The sequence below is a fragment of the Trachypithecus francoisi genome, unplaced genomic scaffold (genome assembly GCF_009764315.1).
Source record: "Trachypithecus francoisi isolate TF-2019V2 unplaced genomic scaffold, Tfra_2.0 Contig01440, whole genome shotgun sequence".
Classification (NCBI taxonomy): domain Eukaryota; kingdom Metazoa; phylum Chordata; class Mammalia; order Primates; family Cercopithecidae; genus Trachypithecus; species Trachypithecus francoisi.
Genome location: NW_022681431.1, coordinates 1,366,597 through 1,392,365, shown reverse-complemented (window position 1 = coordinate 1,392,365; position 25,769 = coordinate 1,366,597). Strand labels below are relative to the sequence as shown.

General features: G+C 36.5%; 1 protein-coding gene across 4 annotated transcripts in view; it reads left to right on the top strand.

Moving 5' to 3' along the window:
• SGCZ (sarcoglycan zeta) overlaps positions 1-25,769 on the top strand; it is a 1,239,166-nt gene that overhangs the window by 1,166,628 nt on the left and 46,769 nt on the right. For 2 of the 4 annotated variants that reach the window (XM_033225907.1, XM_033225896.1), the window contains one exon: positions 2,733-2,855. The exons of the other annotated variants lie outside the window; for them this stretch is intronic. In XM_033225907.1, the coding sequence (XP_033081798.1) occupies positions 2,733-2,855 (123 nt within the window). The remainder of the gene's footprint in view (positions 1-2,732; positions 2,856-25,769) is intronic. 4 annotated transcript variants of the gene reach the window in all.

Below are 25,769 nucleotides of genomic sequence, written 5' to 3'. Positions count from 1 at the left end.
CTACCCAGATAATCCCATATCCCATGATCTACTTGTTAAGGAATCAGAGCTCCATAACTGGAGTCATCTAGACTCACTGCTTTCCTGCAACACTGGCATCATCATTGGTGGATTAAGATTGAATGGGGCATTGTTGCTCCTCTTAGCAACTGAACCCTGCCTTGACCTAGCTTAGAGAACATGTGATGTTACATGAAAAACAGATGAGTAACACAATGCATATTAGAATATAATAAAATCAGTTTCATAAAGCCTAACATATTAACTTTAAACATAAATATCCCTAATAATTGACTGCATCCCCAAGAACATATCTTGTCATTTTCCATTTGCAGGAAAGAAAAGCAATGTATGTAAATGCAATATATTCAAAGATTATTTTCTGATTTAGAATATTTATTTACTATCAGTGCATTGCTAATTGCCTGTAATTTTGCCTTCTGTATGCTAATATGATGAATAAAGTGTAGTCTGCAGTATTAATTTTTATGTCTATTTTTCAATTGGATGGCTCTGCATGCATTTATTTATGGCTTAGATGTATCTCATCTATGTGTGTAAATATTTTCTTGTTTGCTTATTTGCCTTTGCCTATTGGCATTTAATGAACTAAGATTTCACCTCACTTTACCATATCCAGACACTGCTCCACTTATTTTTCTAATAGTTTATATGTCATGCAATATAGCATTTTATGTTAATAAGGTATTTTTCATATAATGACATTAAGTGTTATGCCAATAAAAGTCTTGCTATTATGTGTGTGTAACGTTATCTAATGTACACCTATGCTATTAAAGTCAGTGATACATTTTTACAATCAATTATGCTCAGCAACTGAGTATATCTGAAGGAAGCAATGTAGTGTAAATATTGAGGTTTTATGTGTAAAATATCTATAATATCTTTCAGGCAGTTCAGGGTTAGTGTATGCTTGAGTCCCTCAGAGTAAGTCACATATATTAACACATTGGCCTCTGGCACAGTTTTTTGAATATCACCCAATAGTTGGATTACTAGGGCTCATTGTCTTCCATGGCTCAAAATAAGATTAGGCTATGATTAGAAGAAATCACACTCAAGTGAATACAAGCTGCTGAAATAATGTTTCCAAGATCAAATGCAATAACTATGACCAAGGACAATAGGTCTTCAATGGTTTCCATATTTTCATTAAATTATATAAGGAAAGGTCTTTATTTTAAAAATTTTTAAAAGCATGAGTTATATTTTTAAAAATCTGTTGTTTTGGACTTGACAGCCCAAAAGTTTAACATTAGTTTTAATCTTACTTAGATATCTCTAGTTGAAGCTTTTCAAATTTTTTATGTGGTCCTGGAAGCATGTATATAATTTCAGAATATTAAAAAAATACATACTGCTTCTGGAGAAATTGGCTTATATGTTACTAGGGTTTAAAATTATTTTTTTTTCTCTTGTTCAATGTTCATCAGCAGCTATGATGGTGGGGAGGAGTGATTTTTTTGCAGCCTATTGGCTAGCATTGGGAGTAGTGCTGAGGTGGAGTTAGGGACCAAAAACTGGATGAAAGCTTAAGTCAAGTATTCATTCAGCTGTTTAATATTCATCTACTAGGGCTGCTAGAAGCAGACACATTTCCTAATTTAAGGATATTTTTGAATACAAAGATGGATGTCCTCCTTTGAGCTCCTAGGTGTCATATATCTAATAAATAATGTGAATATATAAAGACAAATGAAAAGAACTATGCACAACATGTGTGATTCGTACTTCCCTGACTCAGCCGGGTTCTGTCTGATAAAAGCTTTTCATATAAATAGAGGATGAGGAATATTTCTTATCTTAATAGGAGTGAGAACTATAGATCCATATGCCAAACATGTTATGCCCAAAGAAAGAAATTGGTATTATGGGAAGATCACTTATCGCTGTCCATTATCTCATATTTCTTCCTCCTCAGTTAATATTCATCTTCAAGGCCCAGTTACATTTTCTTGCCAAAGCCTAATGCTCAAACTAACTGTGTTTTCCAAATATGGAAGCTGACTTTGAGTTTTGTGTATAGATTAGTGTGTAGAATTGGCCAGTAAGTTGGTTTTGTAATTACATTTATTTAATACAGTTTTTCAGTAAATCAGGAAAATTATTTTTTGGAAGACACATTACAGACCACTAAGAACATTATATATATAATTTCAAGATGTACTATAAAATTGATTAAAATTCAGTTATATCAAAGGGTAGAAAACATCAGTATTAGAATCTATGGCATGTAGACTAACTAAAGATTCATCATTGAATAATGCTTAACAAGTCCCCCGGGAAGGAGCAAGCATGGGTACTATTGTCTGCCCTGCAAAGGGAAGGCAGGAGAGTCATTCAGTCCACAAGTACTTATTAAACATCCAGCAGCTGCCAGGTATGATGCCAAGTTTTCAGCCTGCAACAGAGAACAAAGCAAACATTGTCTCTTTTTGTGGATATGTGAAGGGCTCTTAACTGGCTAAACTCATACACTATGTCAGGCATCTAGAGGTCACCTGTATGTCTAACCAGCCTAGCACAGACATACGTTACCAAATTAGCCTCTTGAAAATGGTGACACTTTAAAAATACTAACTCACATGCGAAAAATACAGAAGAGATAAATAAGTTAAATAATATATGCATTTCTCGTCTTTTTCCAAAAAGTACATGTTCATGGTTTCCTGCATACCAGTTTCATTTTGAAACCTTTCCTCTGACCATAGGAGCTGATGCTGTGGAAGCTCAGTGTAAGAGATTTGAAGTGAGAGCCAGTGAAGATGGCAGGGTGCTGTTTTCTGCAGATGAAGATGAGATTACCATTGGTGCTGAAAAGCTGAAAGTTACAGGTACTGTAGATGGAGGTCTTGGAAAATGGTTTACTTCTTTAAAGAACACAACTGCACAAGAAGCTACTTAATAAGATGGATGCATAAAATAGAGTCTTACATAATCATAGCGTTTGTTTTTCAAATAGTCTTCAAATGGACGGCACTGGTTGTGGTTGTAGAAGAGAGTGCAAATATTAGCAGCCTTAATGACATAAAAATAAAGCCGTCTCTCAGGTGGAGGTAGGTGGCAGAAAATGATGTGGCTGGGCGGGGTAGAGATAAGTGCAAATTCTGAGTAAAGGTGACTAACAAATCATAATTTGGGAGTATTATTTTAAAATAAGAGACATGTGAAGGAACTAAAATGGAAATTTTAACTTTAGAATTAAGTAAGGGGGAAGTTATCGTAAAAGTAAACTAAATTCATTTTATATAGCGTTCATGATTATCCTCAAAAGTATGTAAATAACAAACTAATGCTATGCATGTATTATTTCAAAATCATTATTATAATATTGGGGTCATTAAAGTCAACCAGCAGCTGAAATTAAAATTTTAAAAAAGGTAAAAGTGGGACCAGGAGTGGCAAATAATTTGATGACAGTTTTAAGCGCAATCTCTTCTGAATTACTTGATTCACAACCATGAGAAATTTTATTTTTATAACATATTTAACAATCCTTTGAAAGTACCCAAGGAGGTCTACATTTTAAAAAACAAGAAGCAAATAATAAAGTATAGTTGACTTAATGTTTCCCAAACTTGAGTTTGGAAACAGCTCATGAGTATCTATCCATATTAATTTGGGTCAAACAGTCCTGTGGGTCATGTGAGAGCAGTTAGCATGGCAGTTGAAGAACATCAACTCTGTTCTTGAGCTGTTTGGGTTGAATCCTGCCTCTGCCTCAGTATATTCAATTCTCAATGCCTCTGTTATTCCCTCATCTAAATGACTGAAATGATAGTAACTTTAGTGGTCAAATTAAATGCATGTGTGTGCATTTGTGTGATGAGAATGTGCTCAGTCCGTAATGAAGATGTTGTGTTGGCTCTTTATATTTATTAATGATGATAATATTGATATTACAAATGTCAGAGACAAGAGGGCTTGTGTTGATTTCGAGAAAGGTGTGTTAAACTAATGCAGGAACAGAAAGCCAAATACCACATGTTATCATTTGTAAGTGGGAGCTATAAGTGATGAGAACACATGGACACATAGAGGGGAGCAACACACAAATAATCTGTACAACAAACCCCCATGACACAAGTTTACCTCGTAATAAACCTGCACATGTACTCCTGAACTTAAACATTTTAAAAGGCATATTGGCTGGACATAGTGGCTCATGCCTATAATCCCAGCACTTTGGGAAATAGAGGTGAGAGAATCGCTTGGTTCAAGTCCAGCCTGGGCAATATAGTGAGACCATGTGTCTACCACAGTTTTTTACAATGAACCAGGCATGAAGGTGTGTGTCCACAGTCCCAGCTACTCAGGAGGCTCATGTGGGAGGATAGCTTGAGTCCAGAAGGTCAAGGCTGCAGTGAGCCAAGATCATGCCAGTGCAGTCTAGCACAAGTGACAGAGACAGACCCTCTCTCAAAAATATATACAATAAAATAAAAACATGTTATTAAATGGTGATGAAATTCAACAGCGATTATTGAATGGGGACCCTCACTGTGTATCCGCTGGCCTGAATCAAATCCCACCACCCTTATCCCAACCCCTGTCCCTCCTTTCCCTTGGGAGCATGTTCTGCTGAGAGGGTGGAGCCTCCACCATTGGGTGAGTGTTTAGGATGGTCCCCATGAATACTTACCTGGTTGATGTCCATTTTTCTTAAGACCTCTTGGGAAGGCTAGGAAAGGAGTCATGTATGGAGGGTACAGATTGACCTTCTTGAGTCCTGAGTTAGGAGAGCAGGGACAAAGAAAGAGAGAGAGAGAGTTCTGTTTGGCACAGAACACAGACAAATCAGAAAGGACATTGGTTGTAGGGCCCTGAGCACTCGCATTGGAATTGCTTATTGGTGAGTAAGTGAGGTGCCCTAGGGTAGAAATGCCTTCAGGGGAACTCGGCAATATTAATAATCTTTGAACCCTGGTAATGCCTATTGGTCATCACTCTTGAGACCAACGTAAGCCTGAGATAAATTTCAGGACATTACAGAACTTATCAAAAATATATTTAAGCCATATTCAGATATTCTCACTGGGTACTTTACAGTCATAAGTAAAGGGAGATTCTAGAGCTCTTGGCGGCTTTTACGATCTCATGGAATTTTCACTTCTTCTGATACTTATATTACCTTTCCCTATCTCATAATTGTTCCAGTGAAGTAAAGGCGGATAGTCACATTCATTTTCTGCTTTTGCTTAGTAGCCCGGATACCATCCTTGAAATGTTGCTTGGACTAAGTGCTTTCTTAGCCCAAATAGGCAAGAAAGTGCTTCCTGAAATATCTAAGTTTTTCTGCTTTTCAATTAAGTGCTTTAAGGCAGTTGTCTCTTCTCTCTCCCTTTCTCTTTCTCCTTTGGTCTGTCTCTCTCCCTTCTTCCTCCTGTTGCTTCTCCTGCTTCCCCATCCCATGTGTGTATAAAATGTTCTCAAATGATCTATATTTTCTAATCATCTCAGATACCCCTAGTTAATTATATGTCAGTGTCATATGCATTCTGATGATCTTAATAAAATAATAAAGTTACAGCAGATTGTTGTAAAAGGTTGAAACATAAGACTTAGAATGAAGGAAATACCCACAAACTGTGAGAGTGCCAGTAGCAAACAACGTTGACTTTTAACCTGATGCGGATGTACAATAGGCTGAACATTGTTAATAAAGAAATGGTAAATTATAGAATATTTCATTTGATTAGAACTCTCCTCACTCAACAAGCACATTTGTTTGTCTCCTACAAGAACCCATTTACCACTTACACACCCTAGAGTCACAAACATACACACAGGCACATAGACAAACTAATTCTTGCCAGGCCTTGACTCCTTTACCAGAATAGCAGATATTCAATTTATAACAGCTTCATTCTTTCCCATGATACTCCTTAAAGAAAGAAAAATAAAAATATCAAAGGCAAATATAATTTAGAATTTCATGTGCTTAGAGGAAAAAAAAAATGTGTGTAGCACAGCATGCAGTTTTAGAGCATTAAGATTGATTAGTAACCTCATATATACTTTAAAGTAGTGCTTGAATCATTTGACAAATAACAGTCCAAAGAGACGTTGACTCCAGGTTGCTTCATATACATTAGATACCTGTGCTGACAGGACTTCAAAGTTAGATGTGACGAGAGATGTGTGTGAAGTTTATTCTAGAATTTCAGATTTGTGGCACAAACTTATTTAAGCAATATTTATAGGAATCAAATTGGATCCCTTTCAGCTTTTTATTTTTTGAGTGATGCCATCTTATAAAGGAACTTGTCTTTCAGGATGACGTCAGTGGATGGATTCATTTAGACAAGGGGTGTGTCTGTACATCTGAGGCAAGATCAGTTATGACTATAGTAATTCACAGATCTAGGGTAGCTCATGATATTTACGTTCACTCTACCTAAAAAGCAGCAGGAATTTACCTGATACATTCAAATACTCATGGGTGCGGGGGGACAGAAGTAAAATGGTAAACACATACCTGAACACCACCACCTATGAATGCCCTATCACCACAAAGAGCAATCACATACTTAAGGTTTGTAATTTTTCACTCTTGACATTACTTGTCTTGCCCAGCAGAAGTCTGCTTGAATCTTAATATCATGATATTTATTTGACCTTAACATGTCCTCTCTGTATCACTGAATATATAGGAGTTTTATACTTTAGCTCACCTATGCACAATTGAAAACTATATTTTTATTTTGTATTCCCTACTATTGGCCAAAGGTATGACTGAATCCAATTATCTTTTGAGACCTACTCAACAAGAACAACAAAAGGAATAAACCTTTACACACAGAAGTCTCTTAAATTTAGTGCTTTCAGGCAGAATCAGTCAACTGCACTCCGCAGTTTCATTCGTATTCCACGTAGTATATTAACTTTAGAAAACAAATTTCACGAATAAGCCACTCTGCTTTAACAAGTGAAAGACATCAGCCCCACAGAATTGTTTCATGATAAATTAAAAGCTATTAGTTAGACTTAGACCTAGACCTGTTTTTTTTTTTCTATGATGTAAAAGAGGACAATAGCTAAATGTACCAAGAGAAAGCATATCTATTTTTTTAGACAGTAGCAATTAAAACTGACAACCTGAAAGTATCGTGAAATCCCACTCTGCATCCACCCAGTGCCCTAGTGTTTGTTTGAAAGCCAGGAGTATCAGTCCTTTGCCTCCATTCTAATTGAATGGTTAGAAGTCTAGACAAGTTCCGATGCTTGTTTGACAACAGAAGAAAGGACTTTCTGAAGAGCTGTCTTTTAAATTAAACACCGTGCTTCTGGGTTACACTCAATATCTTCTGGTTTGTTTTTATTAGTTCATCTTCTACATCCTTGTTCTTGTCTATTAAATTGGCACACTGCGATGGGGTCAGCTTTGGACTCAACCTTTCTATTAGATAGGCCATTGTTCCTCTTCGCTGTCCAAATGCCAAGAATGCGGTAACACTCAGGCAACAGAATGGAGCCACTTTGTCCAAATAGCCCGTGAAGAAATGTGATTAGATTAGGTGCTGAGAAAAGGAACGTGCAATCACTTCATTTTCTCTGGTGAAGCATTAAAGTTTGTAGACCTGGATCAGTCACTCAACTAGTTTTCTAGTTGCTTTTTAAACTTACTAAGAATAAAAATTTCCAAGACACTAAATATTAGTACCACCTCACCGCCCTCTCAAGTCTCCAGGTGAATCCTGATTTCAGGTTTTGAAGTGTATAAATAATAAAGAATGCCATCTTCACAAAATAAGCTGTTTCCTCTAAGCACCTTACCAACAGACCTCTTCATGATTTTTTTTTAAGTTTTAAATATTTCATATAGTTTTGTGAAAGCAAAACTTCTTGAAAATATCATTAAACAACAGAAAGGTGAAATGGGAGAACAGTCATAAAAGAGGACAGTTCATTCCTCCACCTCTACCTGCAGCCACCAAAAAAGTGGTTATATCAACTCTCTTCTCTTTGTAGAGGTTTTAAAATTGTCCATTTGATGTTTAAAGTGTCTCTTATAGCTTTAGGTCTTAGACCCACAAAATCTCTTGGAGATATAATTTATCCTGCCATTGTATCAATAAACATTCTGATTTCCTATATATCATGATGTTAAAAACATTCATGGCTGGGCGCAGTGGCTCACGCCTATAATACCAGCACTTTTGGAGGCTGTGGTGGGCGGATCACGAGCTCAGGAGATCGAGACCATCCTGGCTAACAAGGTGAAGTGCCACTGCACTCCAGTCTGGGCGACTGAGTGAGACTCCGTCTCAAAACAAAACAAAACAAAACAAAACACAACACAACATAGATTACTGGCCAGGTATGGTAGCTCATGCCTGTAATCCCAGCACTTTGGGAGGCCAAGGAGGGAAGACCACTTGAGGCCAGGAGTTTGAGACCAGCCTGGCCAACATAGTGAAACCCCCATCTCTAGTAAAACTACAAAAATTATCCAGTGTGCTGGTGGGTGCCTGTCATCCCATCTGCTCTAGAGGCTGAGGCAGGAGGATCCCTTGAACCCAGGAGGCTGAGGTTGCAGTGAGCCAAGATCCTGCCACTGCACTCCAGCCTGGGCGACAGATTGAGACTCCATCTCAAAACAAACAAACTTAAAAGAACTGTATATATAGAATATGGCATGCAAGACTTGCTCACAGTTAATTTATCTCCTTGCTGGCCATCATTCAGCGCTGGTATTTGCACCTGGATTGAAGTCTTGGTCTTCATATATACATATATACACACATATGTACATTTTATATATATATATAAAAAATTATGTTCTTTGTACTGTTCAGCCAACCAAGGACCACATATACAATGGTAGTCCCATGAGGTTATGATGGAGATAAAACTTCTTATCACCTAGTGATGTCATAAGCATCCTAAGGTCAGAGGGCAACATATTACGTATATGTTTGTCATGATGCCAGTGTAAACAAACCTACTTTGCAGCCAGTCATAGAAAATTATAGCACATACAGTTGTGCACAGTACATAATACTTGATCATGATAGTAAATACTCTTACTGGTTTATTATTTACTATAATATACTGTAGTTTTTATCATTATTTTAGATTATACTCTTTCTACTTATAAAAAAGTTAACTGGAGAACATCCTCAGGCAAGTCCTTCAGGAGGTATTTCAGAAGAAGGCATTTTCATCATAGGAGATGACAGCTTCATCTATGTTATAGTCTCTGAAGACCTTCAAGTGGGACAAGATGTGGAGGTGGAAAACAGTGATATTGATGAACCTGGTTCTTTATAGACCTGGGCTACAGGGTATTTTCTTAGTATTTAGCAAAAATGTTTTTAAGAAAATCTTTAAATAGGGAAAAGCTTATAGAATAAAAGTATAAAGAAAGAAAATATTTTTGAATAATAAGATTATTCAGAAAGAGTTTAGTTTTGTACAGCTGTACATGTTTGTGTTTTAAGCTAAGTGTTTGCAAAAGAGTCAGAAAGTTTTTTAAAAGCATACAATGTAAAAATGTTACAGTAAGTTAAGGTTATTTTTGGAGAAAGAAATAATTTTTTTTTTTTTTTTTTTTCTGAAATGGAGTCTCGCACTGTTGCCCAGGCTGGAGTGCAGTGGCGTGATCTCTGCTCACTGCAACCCCCACCTCCCGGGTTCACCCCATTCTGCTGCCTCAGCCTCCTGAGTAGCTGGGACTACAGGCGCCCGCCACCATACCCGGCTAATTTTTTAAATATTTTTAGTAGAGACGGGGTTTCACCGTGTTAGCCAGGATGGTCTCCATCTCCTCTTGTGATCCGCCCGCCTCAGCTTCCCAAAGTGCTGGGATTACAAGTGTGAGCCACTGCACCCGGTCAAGAAAAATATTTTTTTTTTTTTTGAGACGGAGTCTTGCTCTGCCACCCAGGCTGGAGTGCAGTGGCCGGATCTCAGCTCACTGCAAGCTCCGCCTCCCGGGTTTACGCCATTCTCCTGTCTCAGCCTCCGGAGTAGCTGGGACTACAGGCGCCCGCCACCTCGCCCGGCTCGTTTTTTGTATTTTTAGTAGAGACAGGGTTTCACCGTGTTAGCCAGGCTGGTCTCGATCTCCTGACCTCGTGATCCGCCCGTCTCGGCCTCCCAAAGTGCTGGGATTACAGGCTTGAGCCACCGCGCCCGGCCAAGAAAAATATTTTTAAATAAATTCAGTGTCACCTATGTGCCCAGTGTTTATAAAGTGTACAGTAGTGGATAGTAAAGTTCCAGGCCTTCACATTCACTTACCACTCACCGACTCATCCAGAGTAACTTCTCGTCCTGCAAACTTCAGAACTGGAACTGCCCTATAAAGTTGTACCATTTTTTAAATCTTTTACATCATTATTTTTACTGTAACTTTTCTGTGTTTAGATGCACAAATATTTACCATTACATTACAGCTGACTATAGTATTCAGTAGAGTTAACAATGCTGTACCAGTGTGTAGCTTAGGAGCAATAGGCTATACCGCTTAGCCTAGGTTTGTCAGGATTTTTGTAACTGCACTCTATGTTTGCACAATGGCGAAATCACCAAATGATGCATTTCTCAGAACATCACCCTGTTAAGAAACATGTGACTGTATATTTACATATATGTCTGTGTATATATAAATGTATAAAATATATTTAAATATATAATGACAATACATTTGACTTATTGAATAAAATCAAAATCTTTGAATCCATATTATAAAGAAATAAATAAATATCATTTTTTACAATAGAATGCCAACTAAAAGTGTACAAGAAACGATGGAATTAGAAAAGCAAAGCAACATCTGACAATCATCTGAGTCATATTTATCTCAGGCAAAAATATCAATGGATGATAAGACTAATGGGAGAAAGTGATATGAGACATGAATTTTTTTTTTTATATATTCCAAGCACATTTTTAAAACATTAATTTTAATAGGGGAAAAAGTAACTCCAATGAGAACCTCTGGCTGTCCCAGTATCAGTCAACTAGTTAAAGTAACCACCACCAGTAATGGGCCAAAGAGACATCAGGCAACATCTGATAAGATGTTAAAGGAAGAAAAAAATAACTTCTATATTATATCAGACAAAAACATGTAAGTTGAGCGTTTACCTGAAGATAGTTAGCACAGTGTGAAATTGAGAAACATTTTGGAAGATATTAAGGTTGTGAATCAAGGAAAAGCTGAGAAACTGTGGAAGGAAACTGGACCTTTTCTAGCTGTGTATACCACATGATTCTAGATTGGATTCATTGTCTACAGAGTGAATTACTGGAACGATGGTTTTCTAGTTATCTATTTCTCTGTAGCAAACTACTCCAAAACATAGTGGCTATAAAACAATGATAGCATTTATTTTGCTCGCAACCTGCAACTTGAACAGGCTTCAGTGGAGGTAGCTGATCTCTGCTCCAGTGGGCGATGGCTGAGACAGCTGAGAATTTGGGGGCTGGTATCATTTGAAGACTGGCTCACCCCCATGCCTGGAAGTTGATGATACCTTAGATAGGACTACCTGTCAGAACATCTACCTGTGGTACATCCATGTACCTCAGTTTCCTTAATTCATGGTTTGAAGAGTAAGCCTTCAAAGAGGGAGAGAGGAGGAAAAGAGGAGGAAGCTGTACCAAATTTTCTGAAACAGCTTCTACCATTTTATAAAGGGAGTGCTGAAGAACTTGCAGATATGTTTTAAAGCCAGTCAGATTTAGCAAAGTTTGAATGAGGTCCCAAAGAATATACAAGAGTTTTTTAAATTTTGCACATGACTTTTCTTTAGGTTAAAAATTGTTTCAAACAAAAAATTGCAACAAAATTATTAATAAACCACAGGTAACATGTTTCAGAATACAAAAGAATTCCTCACATGTGTCTTGATCAGCTTAGGGTCCCGTAACAAAATACCATGAACTGAGTGGCTTAAATAGCAGAAATTTATTTTCTGTTTTGTTTGTTTGTTTGTTTTTTGAGACAGAGTCTTGCTCTGTTGCCCAGGCTGGAGTGCAGTGGCATGATCTCAGCTCACTGCAATATCTGCCTCCCGGGTTCGTGCCATTCTCTTGCCTCAGCTTCTTGAGTAGCTGGGACTACAGGCACCCGCCACCACGCCTGGCTAACTTTTTGTATTTTTAGTGGAGACAGGGTTTCACTGTGTTAGCCAGGATGGTCTCGATCTGCTGACCTCGTGATCCATCTGCTTCGGCCTCCCAAAGTGCTGGGATTACAGGCATGAGCCAGTGGGACTGGCCAGAAATTTATGTTCTTACAGTTGTGGAGGCTAGAAGTTCGAGGTCAGGGTGCTAACATGGTTAGGCTCTGATAAAGACTCCTTACTAGCTTGCAGACAGCTCCCTTGTTGCTGTGTCTTCGTGTGTGTGTGTGTGTGTGTGTGTGAGAGAGAGAGAGAGAGAGAGAGAGAGAGAGAGAGAGAGAGAGAGACACCTGTTGTCTCTTCTTCTCATAAGGGCACTAATCTCATCAAGAGGACCCCATCCTCATGACCTCATCTAAACCTAATTGTCTCTCAATATACCATCTTCAAACTCAATCAAATTGAGGGTTAGGATTTCAGCATATGAATTTAGGAAGGACACAGTTCAGTCCAAAGAAACATGGTAAAATCGTATTAAATATTGAAGAAAATCAAAAGTGAGTATACAATCTTAAGTTTCAACTCTGAAGACCTAAGGGGAAATAAATTACATAGTGCAGGTTTGTAGCTTTCTGATGGTATGAGTGTGATATCGTGCTAGATCTGTGAGATTCCAGACACATCAATGGCTATGCGGTCCTCAGCCTATTTCCCTTGAATATCAATTGCCTTGGTAAAGGGTTTATACTAGCTGAATTCCAAACAATGGAAGATTGTAGTACCTATCTGTGGCTGAAACACGGGCCTTTTGTGGTATTAAATGAAAGAGAATCCTGAAGTTTGGGTCTACTTTATTTCTCCCTTTGTTCTTCTCAGTGACAGTATCAAACCTATGGTCACTTTACTCTATGGAATGTATCATGTCATTGCTGCAACAGAATCTCACTCCCAATTACTCTGGCCAGCTTAGGAGCTCTGATTCCTCTAAGCCTTGCACTGGTGTTCAGAGGTAGGCTGGAGCTCACACTTTGACAGTCAAAACTTTCCCCTGGAAGAAGTTTTGAATAGGCTTACAGGCCAAGGTTCGTGTTCAGATTGAAGTCCCCAAATCCTGACTTTATGGGGGAAATGACCAACTAAACACTGATTATAAACTTTTATTTTGAGATAGTTATAACTGTACATACAGTTGTAATAAATAATACAGAGAGAATCTGCAACATTCATCTAGTTTTTCTCAATGGTAACATCTTATAAAACTGTAGTACCATGTTACAACTAGGATGTTGACATTGATCCAGTTAAGACACAGAACAGTTCCATCACTGTGGGCATCCCTTATCTTTTTGAAACCTCACTCACTTTCCTCCACCCTCACGTTAACCCCGACAATCACTTGTTTATTCTTCATTTCTACAGTTTCGATGGTTTAAGAATGTTAATTTAGAATCATATGGTAGTTACTATCTTTCCAGATTTTCTTTTTCACTCAGCATAATTTCCTGGAGATTCATCCAAGTCGTTGTATATGTCAGTAGTTGCGTTTTTATTTCTAATTGGTAATCTATGGTATGAATGTATCACAGTTTATTTTAATTATTCATCCATTGAGGAACATCTGGGTTGTTTCCAAGTTTTGGTTATTATGACCAATGCTACTATGAACATTGTGTACGAATTTTTGTGTGAACAATTTTTTTTTCTTTATCTGAGATAAATATCTAGGGGTGTGTTTGCTGGGTCATATGGTAGATGCAAGTTTTGTTTTATAAACTTTTTTTGCAGAATGAATATAATAGTTCATATCCTTTCCTGCAAGAATTCAATTTCTTCACATCCTTTCCAGTCTGGTGTTGTCATATGATAATAGCTGTGTAGTAATACTTCATTGTGTTTTAAGAGACAGGGTCTTGCTGTGTTGCCCAGGCTGGTCTTGAACTACTGGGCTCAAGTGATCCTCCCAGATCATCCACCTGTATAGTTGGGACCACAACTATTTGTCACCTTGCCTGACTCATTGTGCTTTTAATTTGCATTTCCCTAATAACTAATGACATTGAATACCTCTTTATATGTTTATCTGCCAGCCATATATTCAGTTTAGTAAAATGTCTATAAATCTTTTCCCCATTTTCTATTTAATTCTTTGTGGGTGTTTTTGTTATGGTTTTGAGGTTCTTTCCATATTCTAGGTAACAGTCCTCTATAGGATATATATAGGTTTGCAAATATTTTATCCTCCCCTCTTAGCTTGCTTTCTTATACTATTAGTCAAGTCTTTCATGAGACAAATTTTTAATATTTTTGAGGTCTAATGCACTATTTTTTTAATGAATTCTGCTTTTGGTATAAAATATAAGAACTATGTGCCTAACTCTACATAACAATATTTTCTACATTTTCCCCTAAACTTTTTCTAGTTTTGTATTTTACATTAAAGTCTATGATATATTTTTGGTTGATTTTTGTACAAGATGTGAGTTTTAAGTCAATCCTTTTGCTTTTTTTCTGTTGTGTATTCAGTTGTTCCAAGCTTTCTCTTCCTCCATTGTTTCTTTTTACACCCTTGTCAAAACTCCATTAGGCATATTGATGTGTATTTCTGGCTTCTCTAATGCATTCCATTAATCAGAATATCTATCTCTCTGACAATATCACATCTGATTACTGTAGCTACATAATAGACCTTTACATTAGGTAAAGCGATTACTCCAACTGTATTCTTTATTTCAATATTATTATTGTTATTCTTGGGCTTGGGCCTTTATATACTGATTTTTGAATATGTGTTTCTATTCTGTTATTATATATTGACTTTAGAATATGTATTTATAGTCTTCAAAATATTCTTGCTTTAATTGCCTTAAACCTGTACAAAAATTTAGGAGAACTGTCATTTTTACTATATTGAATCCTCTGATCCATACAAATGTTCTGTCTTTTCATTTATTTAGTTTTCCTTGGTATCTTTCAGGAATAATTTTTAAACTTCAGCATAAATTATCTGCAAATGATCTGATCAATCTTTAAATTTGCTTTGAAGTGATTATAAATAGTATGTTTTAATTTTTTAATTTTTAATTTCTGTGGCAGATAGGATGTGTATATATTTATGGGGTACATGAGATGTCAATGCAAGAATGCAGTGTGAAATAATTACATCATGAAGAATGGCGTATTCATGCCCTCAAGGATTTATCCTTTGAGTTATAATTCAATTATACGCTTTAAAGTACATTTTAAAATGTACAATTAAGTTATCGACTATGGTCACCCTGTTATGCTATCAACAGTAGGTCTTATTCATTTTATCTTACTATTTTTTGTACTCAGTAGTCATTCCCAGCTCACCTGACACACCCCAACTACCATTCCCAGCCTCTGGTAACCATCGTTTTACTATGTTCATGAGTACAATTGTTGTGATTTTTAGATCCCACAAATAAGTGAGAACATACGATGTTTGTGTTTCTGTGCCTGGCTTAGTTCACTTAACACAATTATCTCCAGTTCCATCCACGTTGATGCAAATGACTGGATTTCTTTTTTTTTTTTTTTTTTTTTTATGGCTAAACAGTACTCCGTTATGTATAAGGACCACATTTTCTTTATTCATTCATCTGCTGATGGACACTTAGATTGTTGCCAAATGTTCGCATTGTACAAACATAGGCGTGTAGATGTCTCTTTGATATACCATTTTCTCTTCTTTTGAGTGTACACCCAGCAGTAGGATTGCTGGTTCATATGGTAGCTCAATCTTTTTTTCTGAGGAAGTTACAAACTGTTCTTTATGGTGGTTGTACTAGTTTACATTTCCTCTGATAGCATACAAGGGTTCCCTTTTCTTTGCGTCCTCACCAGCACTTATTATTGCCTGCTCTTTGGATATAAAAGCCATTTTAACAGGTAAGATGATACCTCATTGTAGATTTGATTTGCACTTCTCTGATCATCAGTGATGTTAAGCATTTTTTATATGGCTGTTTGCCATGTGTGTGTTTTATTTTGAGAAATATCCATCCTTTTGCCCAGTTTTTGATGGAATTTTTAGATATTTTCCTATAGAGTTGTTTGAGCTCATTATGTAATCTGGTTATTAATCCATTGTCAGATGGGTAGTTTGCAAATACTTTCTCCCAGTCTGTGGGTTTTCTTTTCACTTTGTTGACTCACTTTGTGGATTGTAACAGCAAAAGCTTTTTAACTTGATTTGATCCTATTTGTCCGTTCTTGCCTTAGTTGTCTGTGCTTGTAGGGTATAGCTCAAGAAATGTTTGCCCAGACCAATGTCTTGGATAGTTTACTCGATGTTTTCTTCTAGTAGTTTCATAGATCTATATCTTAGATTTAAGTATTTAATCCATTTTAATTTGTTTATTGTATATGGCGAGAGACAGGGGCCTAGTGTCATTCTTTGGCATGTGGATATCCAGTTATCCCAATGCTATTTACTGACAGACTGTCTTTTCTCCAGTGTATGTTCTTGGCACCTTTGTTGAAAATGAGTTCACTGTAGGTGTGTGGATTTGTTTCTGGATTGTTTATTATGTTTTATTTGTCTACATGTCAGTTTTTATGACAGTACCATGCTGCTTTCGTTGCTATAGCTCCATCGTATAATCTGAAGTCAGGTGATGTATTCCTTCAGTTTCCTTCCTTTTGATTAGGATAACTTTAGCTATTCTGGGATTTTTTTGTGGTTTCAAATAAAGTTTATGATTTTTTTTTTATTTCTGTGAAGAATGTCAGTGGTATTTTGATAGGGATTGCATTGAGTCTGTAGATTGCTTTGGGTAGGATGAACTTTTTAACAACATTGATTCTTCTGATCCATGAACATCAACTAATTTTTTCATTTTTTGGTGTCCCTTTCAATTTCTTCATCAATGTTTTATAGTTTCCATTCTGGACATTTTTCACTTCATTGGTTAATTCTTAGGTAATGAATTTTATGTGTGCTGTTGTAAATGGGATTACTTTTTTATTTCTTTTTCAGGTTGTTCACTGTTGGGATACAGAAATGCTACTAAATTTTGTATGTTGATTTTGTATCCTGTAACTTCAGTAAATTTGTTTATCAGTTCTAATCATTTTGGGTGGAGTCTTTAGGATTTTCTAAGTATAAGATCATATAATCTATAAACAAGGATGATTTGACTTGTTCATTTTCAATTTGGATGCCCAAATCTTTCTCTGGTCTGATGGCTCTAGCTAGGACTTCCAGTACTATGGTGAATAACAGTGGTGAAAATGGGCATCGTTGTTGTATTCCAGATTTCAGAGGAAAGGCTTTCAGTTTTTCCCCATTCAGTATGATACTAGCTGTGAGTCTGTCATATATAACTTTTATTACGTTGAGGTATACCCAGTTTTTGGAGGGGTATTTTTGATTCAGCATTGAAGCCATTGGATCCTAGGCTTTTCTTTACTGGTAGATATTTTATTATAGCTTTGATCTTGTTACTTTTTACTGGTCTGTTCCAGTTTTGGATCTCTTCCTGGCTCAATCTTGGCAGATGGTATGTGTCTAGAAATTTGTTCATTTGTTCTAGATTTTCCAATTTGTTGGCTTATAGTTGCTCATAGTAACTGCTAATTACCTTTTGGCAGTATCAGTTGTAATGGCTCCTTTTTTCTTTCTGATTTTATTTATTTGTATCTTTTTTTCTTAGTTTGGCTAAAAGTTTATCAATCTCTTTAACTTTTTAAAACCCAACTTTTTGTTTTATTGATATTTTGTACTTTTTAGAAAATTTTAGTTTCATTTATTTCTGCTCTAATCTTTGTTTCTTCTACTACTTTTGGGTTTGGTTTGTGCATGCATTCCTAGTTCTTTAAGATGCATTGTTTCACTGTTTATTTGAAGTCTTTCCCCTTTTTCAATGTAGGCACTTATATCTATAAACTTCCCTCTGAGTACTATTGTTGCTGTATCCCATAGGTTTTGGTAAGCTGTGTTTATGTTATTTGTTTCAAGAAATTTTTCCATTTCCTTCTCCCTTTGTTCATTGACCCACTAGTCATTGAGGAACACATGGTTTAATTTCTATGTATTTGTATAGTTTGCAGAATTCCTGTAGTTATTAATTTCTAGTTTTATTTTATTGTGGTCTGAGAAGATGCTTGATATATTTCAATTTTTTGAATGTTTTCAGACTTATTTTGTGACCTAATATATAGTCTATCCCTGATAATGATCCAGATGCTGAGGAAAATAATGTGTTTTTTGTAGTCATTGAATAAAATGTTTTGTAAATATCTATGATATCCATTTGGTCTGTAGTGCAGAATGAGTCATATGTTTCTTCATTGATTTTCTCTCTCGAATAGGTCCAATGCTGAGAGTGCGATGTTGAAGTTTCCAGTTATCATTGTATGTGGACATATTTCTCTTTTTAATTCTAATAATATTTTCTTTATATATTTGAGTACTCCAGTGCTGGGTACATATATATTTAAAATCGTTTCATCCTCTTGCTGAATTGATACCTTTGTCATTATATAGTGACCTTCTTTGTAGCTTCTTATAGCTTTTGTCTTGAAATCTATTTTGTCTGATATAAGTATAGCAACTCCTACACTTTTTTTTTGATTTTCATTGGCATGGAATATCTTTTTGCATACCTCTCTTTTCAGTCTATCTGTATCTTTATGGTCAAGTGTGTTCTTATAGGTAACAGATCAATGGGTCCCGTTTTTTCATTTATTTAGCCTGTCAACATCTTTTGATTGGAAAATTTAGTCAATTTTTTTCGTTTTTTTTTTTTTTTTTTTTTTCATGGTCTTCTCTTCCTTCTTAATTTCATTCCTGTATTCCTTTAGTGAAGGTGATTTTTCTCTGGTGATAGGACTTAGTTTCTTGTTTTTTAGTTTTTTTGTATCTATTGTACACTTTTGGTTTGAGATTACCATGAGACTTGCAAATACTATTTTACAACCCATTATTTTAATCTGGTAAGAACTTAACACTATTTGCACAAAGAGAAAGAAAACTACTAAAAACTCTATGCCTTGGCTTCTTTCGCTCACTTATAAAATTTTTGTGTTTTTTTGTTTGTTTGTTTGTTTATACCTTAGTGTACTGAGTATGTCTTGAAAAGTTGCTGTAGTTACTATTTTTGAATGCTTTATAATGTAGTCTATTTAGGATAAGAGTAGTTAACACACCAATGTTACAGTGTTAAAATAGTCTGTGTTTTTCTGTTTACTTATTATGGCCAGTATATTGTATACCTTTAGATAATTTCTTACTGCTAATTAATGTCCTTTCCTTTGTGGTCAAACTAATCCCTTTAGCATTTATTGTAGGACAGAGCTGGCATTGATGAAATCCCTCAGCTTTAGTTTATCTGGGAAAGTTTTTATTTCTTCTTCATATATGAAAGATGTTTCTGCTAAATAAATACACTATTCTAAGGTAAACTTTTTTTTCCTTTGGCACTTGAGATATGTCATACCACTCCCTACTGGCCTGCAAGTTTCCACTAAAAAGTTGGCTGCCAGACCTATTGGAGCTCCATTGTATGTTATTTGTTTCTTTTGCAGCTTTTATAATTCTTTGTCATTGACTTTTGAGAGTTTGATAATTAAATGCCTTGAGGTAGTGTTCTTTGGGTGAAATCTGCTTGGTGTTCTATAACCTTTTCGTACTTAGATATTGATACCTTTCTCTAGGCTTGGGAACTTCTTTGTTATTGTCCTTTTGAAAAAATGTTCTACCCCTATCTTTTCCTCTACCTTCTTTTAAGGCCAATAACTTTTAGATTTACCCAACATTTATTTTCTAGATCCTCTAGGCAATATATTGTTTTTTATTCTTTTGTCTCCTCTGTGTGTTTTCAAATAGCCTGTCTTCAAGGTAATTATGTCTCCAGCTTGATCAATTCTGCTATTAAAGAACTCTAATGTGTTCTTCAGTATGCCAGTTATATTTTGCAGCTCTAGAATTCCTGCTTCTTTGTGTTATCTTGAATTTCTTTGAATTTTCTCAATGTAGCTATTTTAAATTCTCTAAAAGGTCATATATCTCTGTTATGTGTGACCTTTCTCCAAGATTGGTCCTTTTGCTATTTTCAGTTCATTTGTTGAGGTCATGTTTTCCTGGATAGTATTGATATTAACAATGTTCTTTGGTCTCGGGGCATTGAAGAGTTAGGTATTTATTGGAGTCTTCACTGTCTGGGATTATTGTAGTCATTCTTCTTTGGAAGACTTTCAGGTATTGGAAAGGACTTGGGTGTTACGATGTAAGCTGTATCTGCTATAGGGTGTATCCCAAGCCCAGTAAATGCAGTGGTTCCTGCACAGTCATATAGGTTTTTGGTATCTCCATATTAAGCCTTGATGGTCTTGGACAAGAACTGAGAGAATTCTCTGGATTATCAGAGACTCTTGTTCTCTTTCCTTACTTTCTCAAAAAAAAAGGAGTCTCTCTGTCCTGAAGGTGGGGGTGGAGTGACACAAGCACCCCTGTGGCCCCTACCACTATTGACTACACTTGGTCAGAACTGAAGCCAGCACAACACTGGGTCTTGTCCAAGGCCTCTGTAACTCTCAGCCATTGACAAAGCCAGCCAGGCCTGTGTCTTTTTCTTTTCAGGTCAGTCAGGTCCCCTGGGCTTCAGGTAGATCCAGAGGTGCCATCAGGGACTCAGCACTAGAGTTAAAAACCTTAGAGTCTACCTGGTGTTCTATTTTACTGTGGCTGAGCTGGCAATCAAACCACAAGATGCAATCCTTCCCACTCTTCCCTTCCCTTTCCAAAGGCAAAGGAGCCTCACTCAGTAGCCTTCACCACTCCAGTCCACAAGGAGTGCTGCCAGACTACTGCTGATGTTCCCTGGAGGCCCAAGGACTCTTACATCAGCTTGTGGTGAATGCTGGCTGGCCTAGGATTCAGCTTCAGGGCAGTAGGCTTCCCTCTGGCCCAGGGCAGGTCCATAACACCATCCAAGAGTCAAGTCCTGGAGTTGGGGACTCCAGGATCCTGCTTGGTATTCTACACCCATGTGGCAATGCTGGCACTTGAGGTACAAGACATGGTCTTCCTTTTACTTTTCCCTCTGCTTTTCTCCAGTAGAAAGAGTTTTGCCACATAGCAAACACAGCTGGTAATGTGCTGAGTCTCACCTCATCTCACTCAATGCCCTCAACATAGTTCCTGTGTATTGCTGCTGGTTATTCAAGGTCCAAGGGCTCTTCAGTTAGCAGGTTATGAACGCTGCAAGGACTGGGTCCTTTTCTTCAAAGCAGTGGATTCCCTTATAGCCCAGGGTCTGTCTAGAAATGTCATCTGGGAGCTAGGGCCTGGAACAGAGTCCTCATGACTCTGATCAGGACTTATCTTGCTGTGACTAAGCTGGTATCCAAGATGTCCAAGGTATCCAATGTCCTATCTTTAAGTGGAAGGATGGGATCTCATTTGGAGCCATGAGTTGTGCAGCCTGGGGTTATGGGACAGATGATACCAGTACTCCCTTGGCTGTCCCAGCTGGTCCTTGGCTGTCCCTGACTTGCCAAGAGTTGGCAAGTTCTTATGGCCTAGAGTGCCTTTTAAGTTTATTTGGAGACACAGAGCACTGTATCCCTTGGTGGTGAAGTTTGGGTCACTGGGATTGGTGATTCCTGCCTTGTTAGGGCTGGTTTAAATGTTCCCCCTGTGGGTGGGCATCAGCTGAGTTTTGTGCAGTTTTACTTTCTGCTCTAACAGGACACTACTGAGTCCATTGCCCCACAATTGCCATGTTCTCCCTCACCCAGCACCGAGAGTCGTTCTCCTCTCCTCACTACTGCTGCGGAGTAGAGAGGATAGAGTGTAGAGGGGAAGGGTGGCATCGACCATTTTATCTCTTCATGGCCTCTTTCAGCCATACACAGTTAAATCAGTGACTATGAGTGCTCACATGATTGTTGGTTCTTATGAAGGTGATTTTTCTATGTAGATAGTTCTTAAACTGGTGTCCTTGGAGTAGGGGATGATTGGTGGAGCCTACAGTTCTGCCATCTTTCTCTACTTCCAGTATGGTGTTTCAAATGTTTGTTTCTACAGGCTTATTGTTAACATATAAAATTAAATGATTTTTAATGTGTTCTTATATCCTCTGATCTTGTGACTTTACTCACTGCATTTATGAGTTACAGAAAATTGTTTTCACATTCTTTCGGATTTTCTATGTAGGCAGTCATGCCATTTTCAAATAGAGGAAATTTTATTTCTTCCTTTTTGACCTGTATGCATTTTATTTCTTTTTCCTGCTAGACTAAAATGGTTAGAAACTCAAGTGCTATTTTTATAAGGGAATGATGTGATTGGACACCATTGCCCTGTTGGTAATCTTAGAGGGAACTCATCTAGTCTTTCACTGTTAAGTATGATGTTTGCTGTAGGCTTTTAAAAATATACTCTTTGTCAAATTGAGAAAGGTCTCCTTTATTTCTAGTTTCCTGAGATATTTTTATTATTATGAATTGGTGTCATATTATGCCAAATGTTATTCTTCATCAATTGATATAATCATATGATTTTTCTTTTTTAGCCTATTGACACAGTGGCTTCTGTTGTTTGATTCTTGAGTGTTTAAAGGATATTGCATATTTTGGCGGTGGTATATAGTGCTTTTTATGTATTGCTAGATTTTTTTTTGCTAATAATTTGTTGAGGACTTCTGTGTGCAATTATATGCACAGTATTGGTGTATAGTTTTTTGGCCTTTTTAATACTTTTTTTTAGTCTGGTTTTGGTATCAGGGTACTACCAATCTCATAAAACTAGTTAGTATTTTATCGTCTTCTATTTTTTGTAAGATATGTAGAATTTGTGCTAACACCTTTTTAAAATATTTAGTAGAATTCTCCAGCATCTATAGTTTTTTGGCTTTAATACTTTATTTTGGTCTGATTTTGGTATGAGGGTACTACCAGTCTCATAAAACTAGTTAGTATAAACCTAATTAGTATTTTATCCTCTTCTATTTTTTTGGAATGTATGTAAAATTGGTGCTAAGTCATTTTTTTAACGTTTGGTAGAATTCTCCAGTAAAACTATCAGTGTTTGAAGACTTTTTTTTTTTTGAAACATTTCAATTACGAATTCAAGTTCTTTAACAGTTACAAGACTATTCAGACTGTTTATTTCATGTTGACTGAATTTTAGTAGTTTGTGTTTTCCGAGATTTTTTGCTCATGTTTTTCTACGTTGTCTTCAGTCTTTCTTCTCCCTGATTACTATACCCATCCATGCCCATGACTACCGAAGATGGTTATTCACTCACCTGGCAGAAAGCCCTGTTCTCCTTTTATTTCTTTTGTATTCTTCAAAGCCTTATAGCTCTCCAATATTTTCCCCCACCTTAGAAACAAGTTAGGCATGCCCATGTTATTTCTGCTTTCTTCCTATCACATCATCCCTTTTAAAGAAAGAAGATAATTGTAAACAACAAGAACGGAAGAGATAGTGAAGGAGAAATAGTGAAATATCATTTTGTTACAAAAATATCATTTTGTTACACAAGTCAAAAAGCTTTGAATTTATTTTATTATTCATTTAGACAAAATTTACTGAATATCCACTGTATGCCTGCTACTCTATTATATTCTAGGAAACACAGTAGAAAGCATAATGGAAATTTATCCTGTTAATGTAGAATTTATGATCTGGGCGGAGGTTGCTTTTTTGAAAAAGGTTAGACAGTAAATATTTTAGGCAGTTTTGACCATACACTCTGTTTTAACTACTCCATTCTGCCATGATAGTGTGAAGGTAACTATAGACAGTATGTAAGTGAATACGTTATTGTGTTTCAATAATATAATAATTTATGTTAAAGTTTTAATTTAACATTCTCATCATGAACTATTATTTTTGTCTTTTTTAAAACATATAAAACAGTAAAAACCATTCTGAGCTCACAAGCCAGGCAACAACAGGTAGAGAACTTGGTATGGGCCAATGCCAATTTGCCAAATCCTGATTTAAAAAAAGAGGGATGTGAAATCAGGACATAGAGAAAATGAAGTCTTTGCAGCAGCCTATACATTTAAGCTGAGAGCTAACACTTGCTCATGGTGTTTTTCCCCCAGATGTAAAGAGGATTTACCAAGAAGCAAACGGTGCTTAAATTTGAGAGCCCTGACAATTTGTTAATTTGTTGTGGCTCTGATGTATTTTTTAAATGGTGCAAAATAACATACAGTAACTCAAATACTTAAGAATGCTATTATTTTCTATGCCAGTTTCCTCTGTCACAGGAAATTATAGGTGCAGTTAAAGGTAATTTGCATGACATATATATTGAGATATAGTCAAATATATTCATGTGTTCACTGTCATTCATGCCTGTCATCTTTAGCCTTCATAGTGTAGAATTACTTGCTGGAATACTTCTACAGGTCAGTATGCTGGCTTTCCCTGCATCATGATGCATGTACTGGTTCTGAAAGTGTGTATGTTCTGGAGGACAAAAATTACTTGATGAGGCACTAGTCTATGGAAAATATTCTCATTATCTAATTTGTAAAATTTCAAATATCTATTTATCTAATATCTAATTGTGCCTAGTGAAAATGGAAGTTTTTTCCTGTCAAGAATATGTTTGAAAATGCAGTGTATACAAATGTAAATGTAAAATATTTATCAATTGTTATACTCATATAACATGACCTGTAGCTGTACTTCACACATGTGAAATAACATCTTTATACATAATAATGTATTGGATTCTATCATATTCTGATGCATATTCATGTACTGAATTCTAGTGGATCAATTTGAAATAGGAAGGAAAATTGCAACTAATACACACAGCCTGAGGAAATAAGTGTTCTGGTGGCATAATACCTAAATACATTTATCAAGTAGTCAATGTTGGAAAAGGGAAGTAAGTTACATAAAACTGTAGTGCAGTATAATGTAGTGGTAATTTTAAAATACATGTTGAGGTTAATATGAGTGAAATGATGGAGTAGCACCTCCAAGCTTTCATCCTCCTAGAGAAGCATTAAAAAACAAGCAGAAACTGTCAGAAGTAAATTTGTCAAACCCCCCCAAAAAGAGAGTGAAAGGTTTACAGCAACCAAGTGAATACTGATTTTAAAAAAAAGTGACTTCAAAATGGTAAAAATCTTTGAGGAGTTTTTACTTGCCCCACCCCACCGTGATCCTGGCTGTATGGCAGTCTTCAGACACCAACAATTTGTGTTCTTAGAAGAGAGTTCTGGTCCCTGGTTCCAGAGAGAGCAGAGACCTTATGCACAAATTATTGTATGCATCTCTTGTAATCTGTCTGGAAAGTACCTGAAAGAAAAGATGTTCATCTGTGTTTCACCTGTCTCAGAACTCTAGCCATAAAAGCTTCCTGGAAAAGTGGGACGGAATTGCTCAAAAAACAATGCAAGCTGAATCAATAACAGACAGATGTCAGGTTAAAAGATTAAATTGAAAATATAAAATAGATGATTAATGGATCAGGAGCAAACATTGTGGAGAATTTCTTTGGAAAATTGGGACTTTCAAAATGACATGTGTATGGGGTGGGTGATTGAGAAAGCTGCACATATGCTCAAGGCAAGATACATGTTCACAAAAGAACTGAAGTCACTTTAAGCTTTCACCTTGGGCTGATTCCCAAGCTCAGTCCCCTGGCTGAGTGTTGAAAGAGTACCCCAATACAGAGC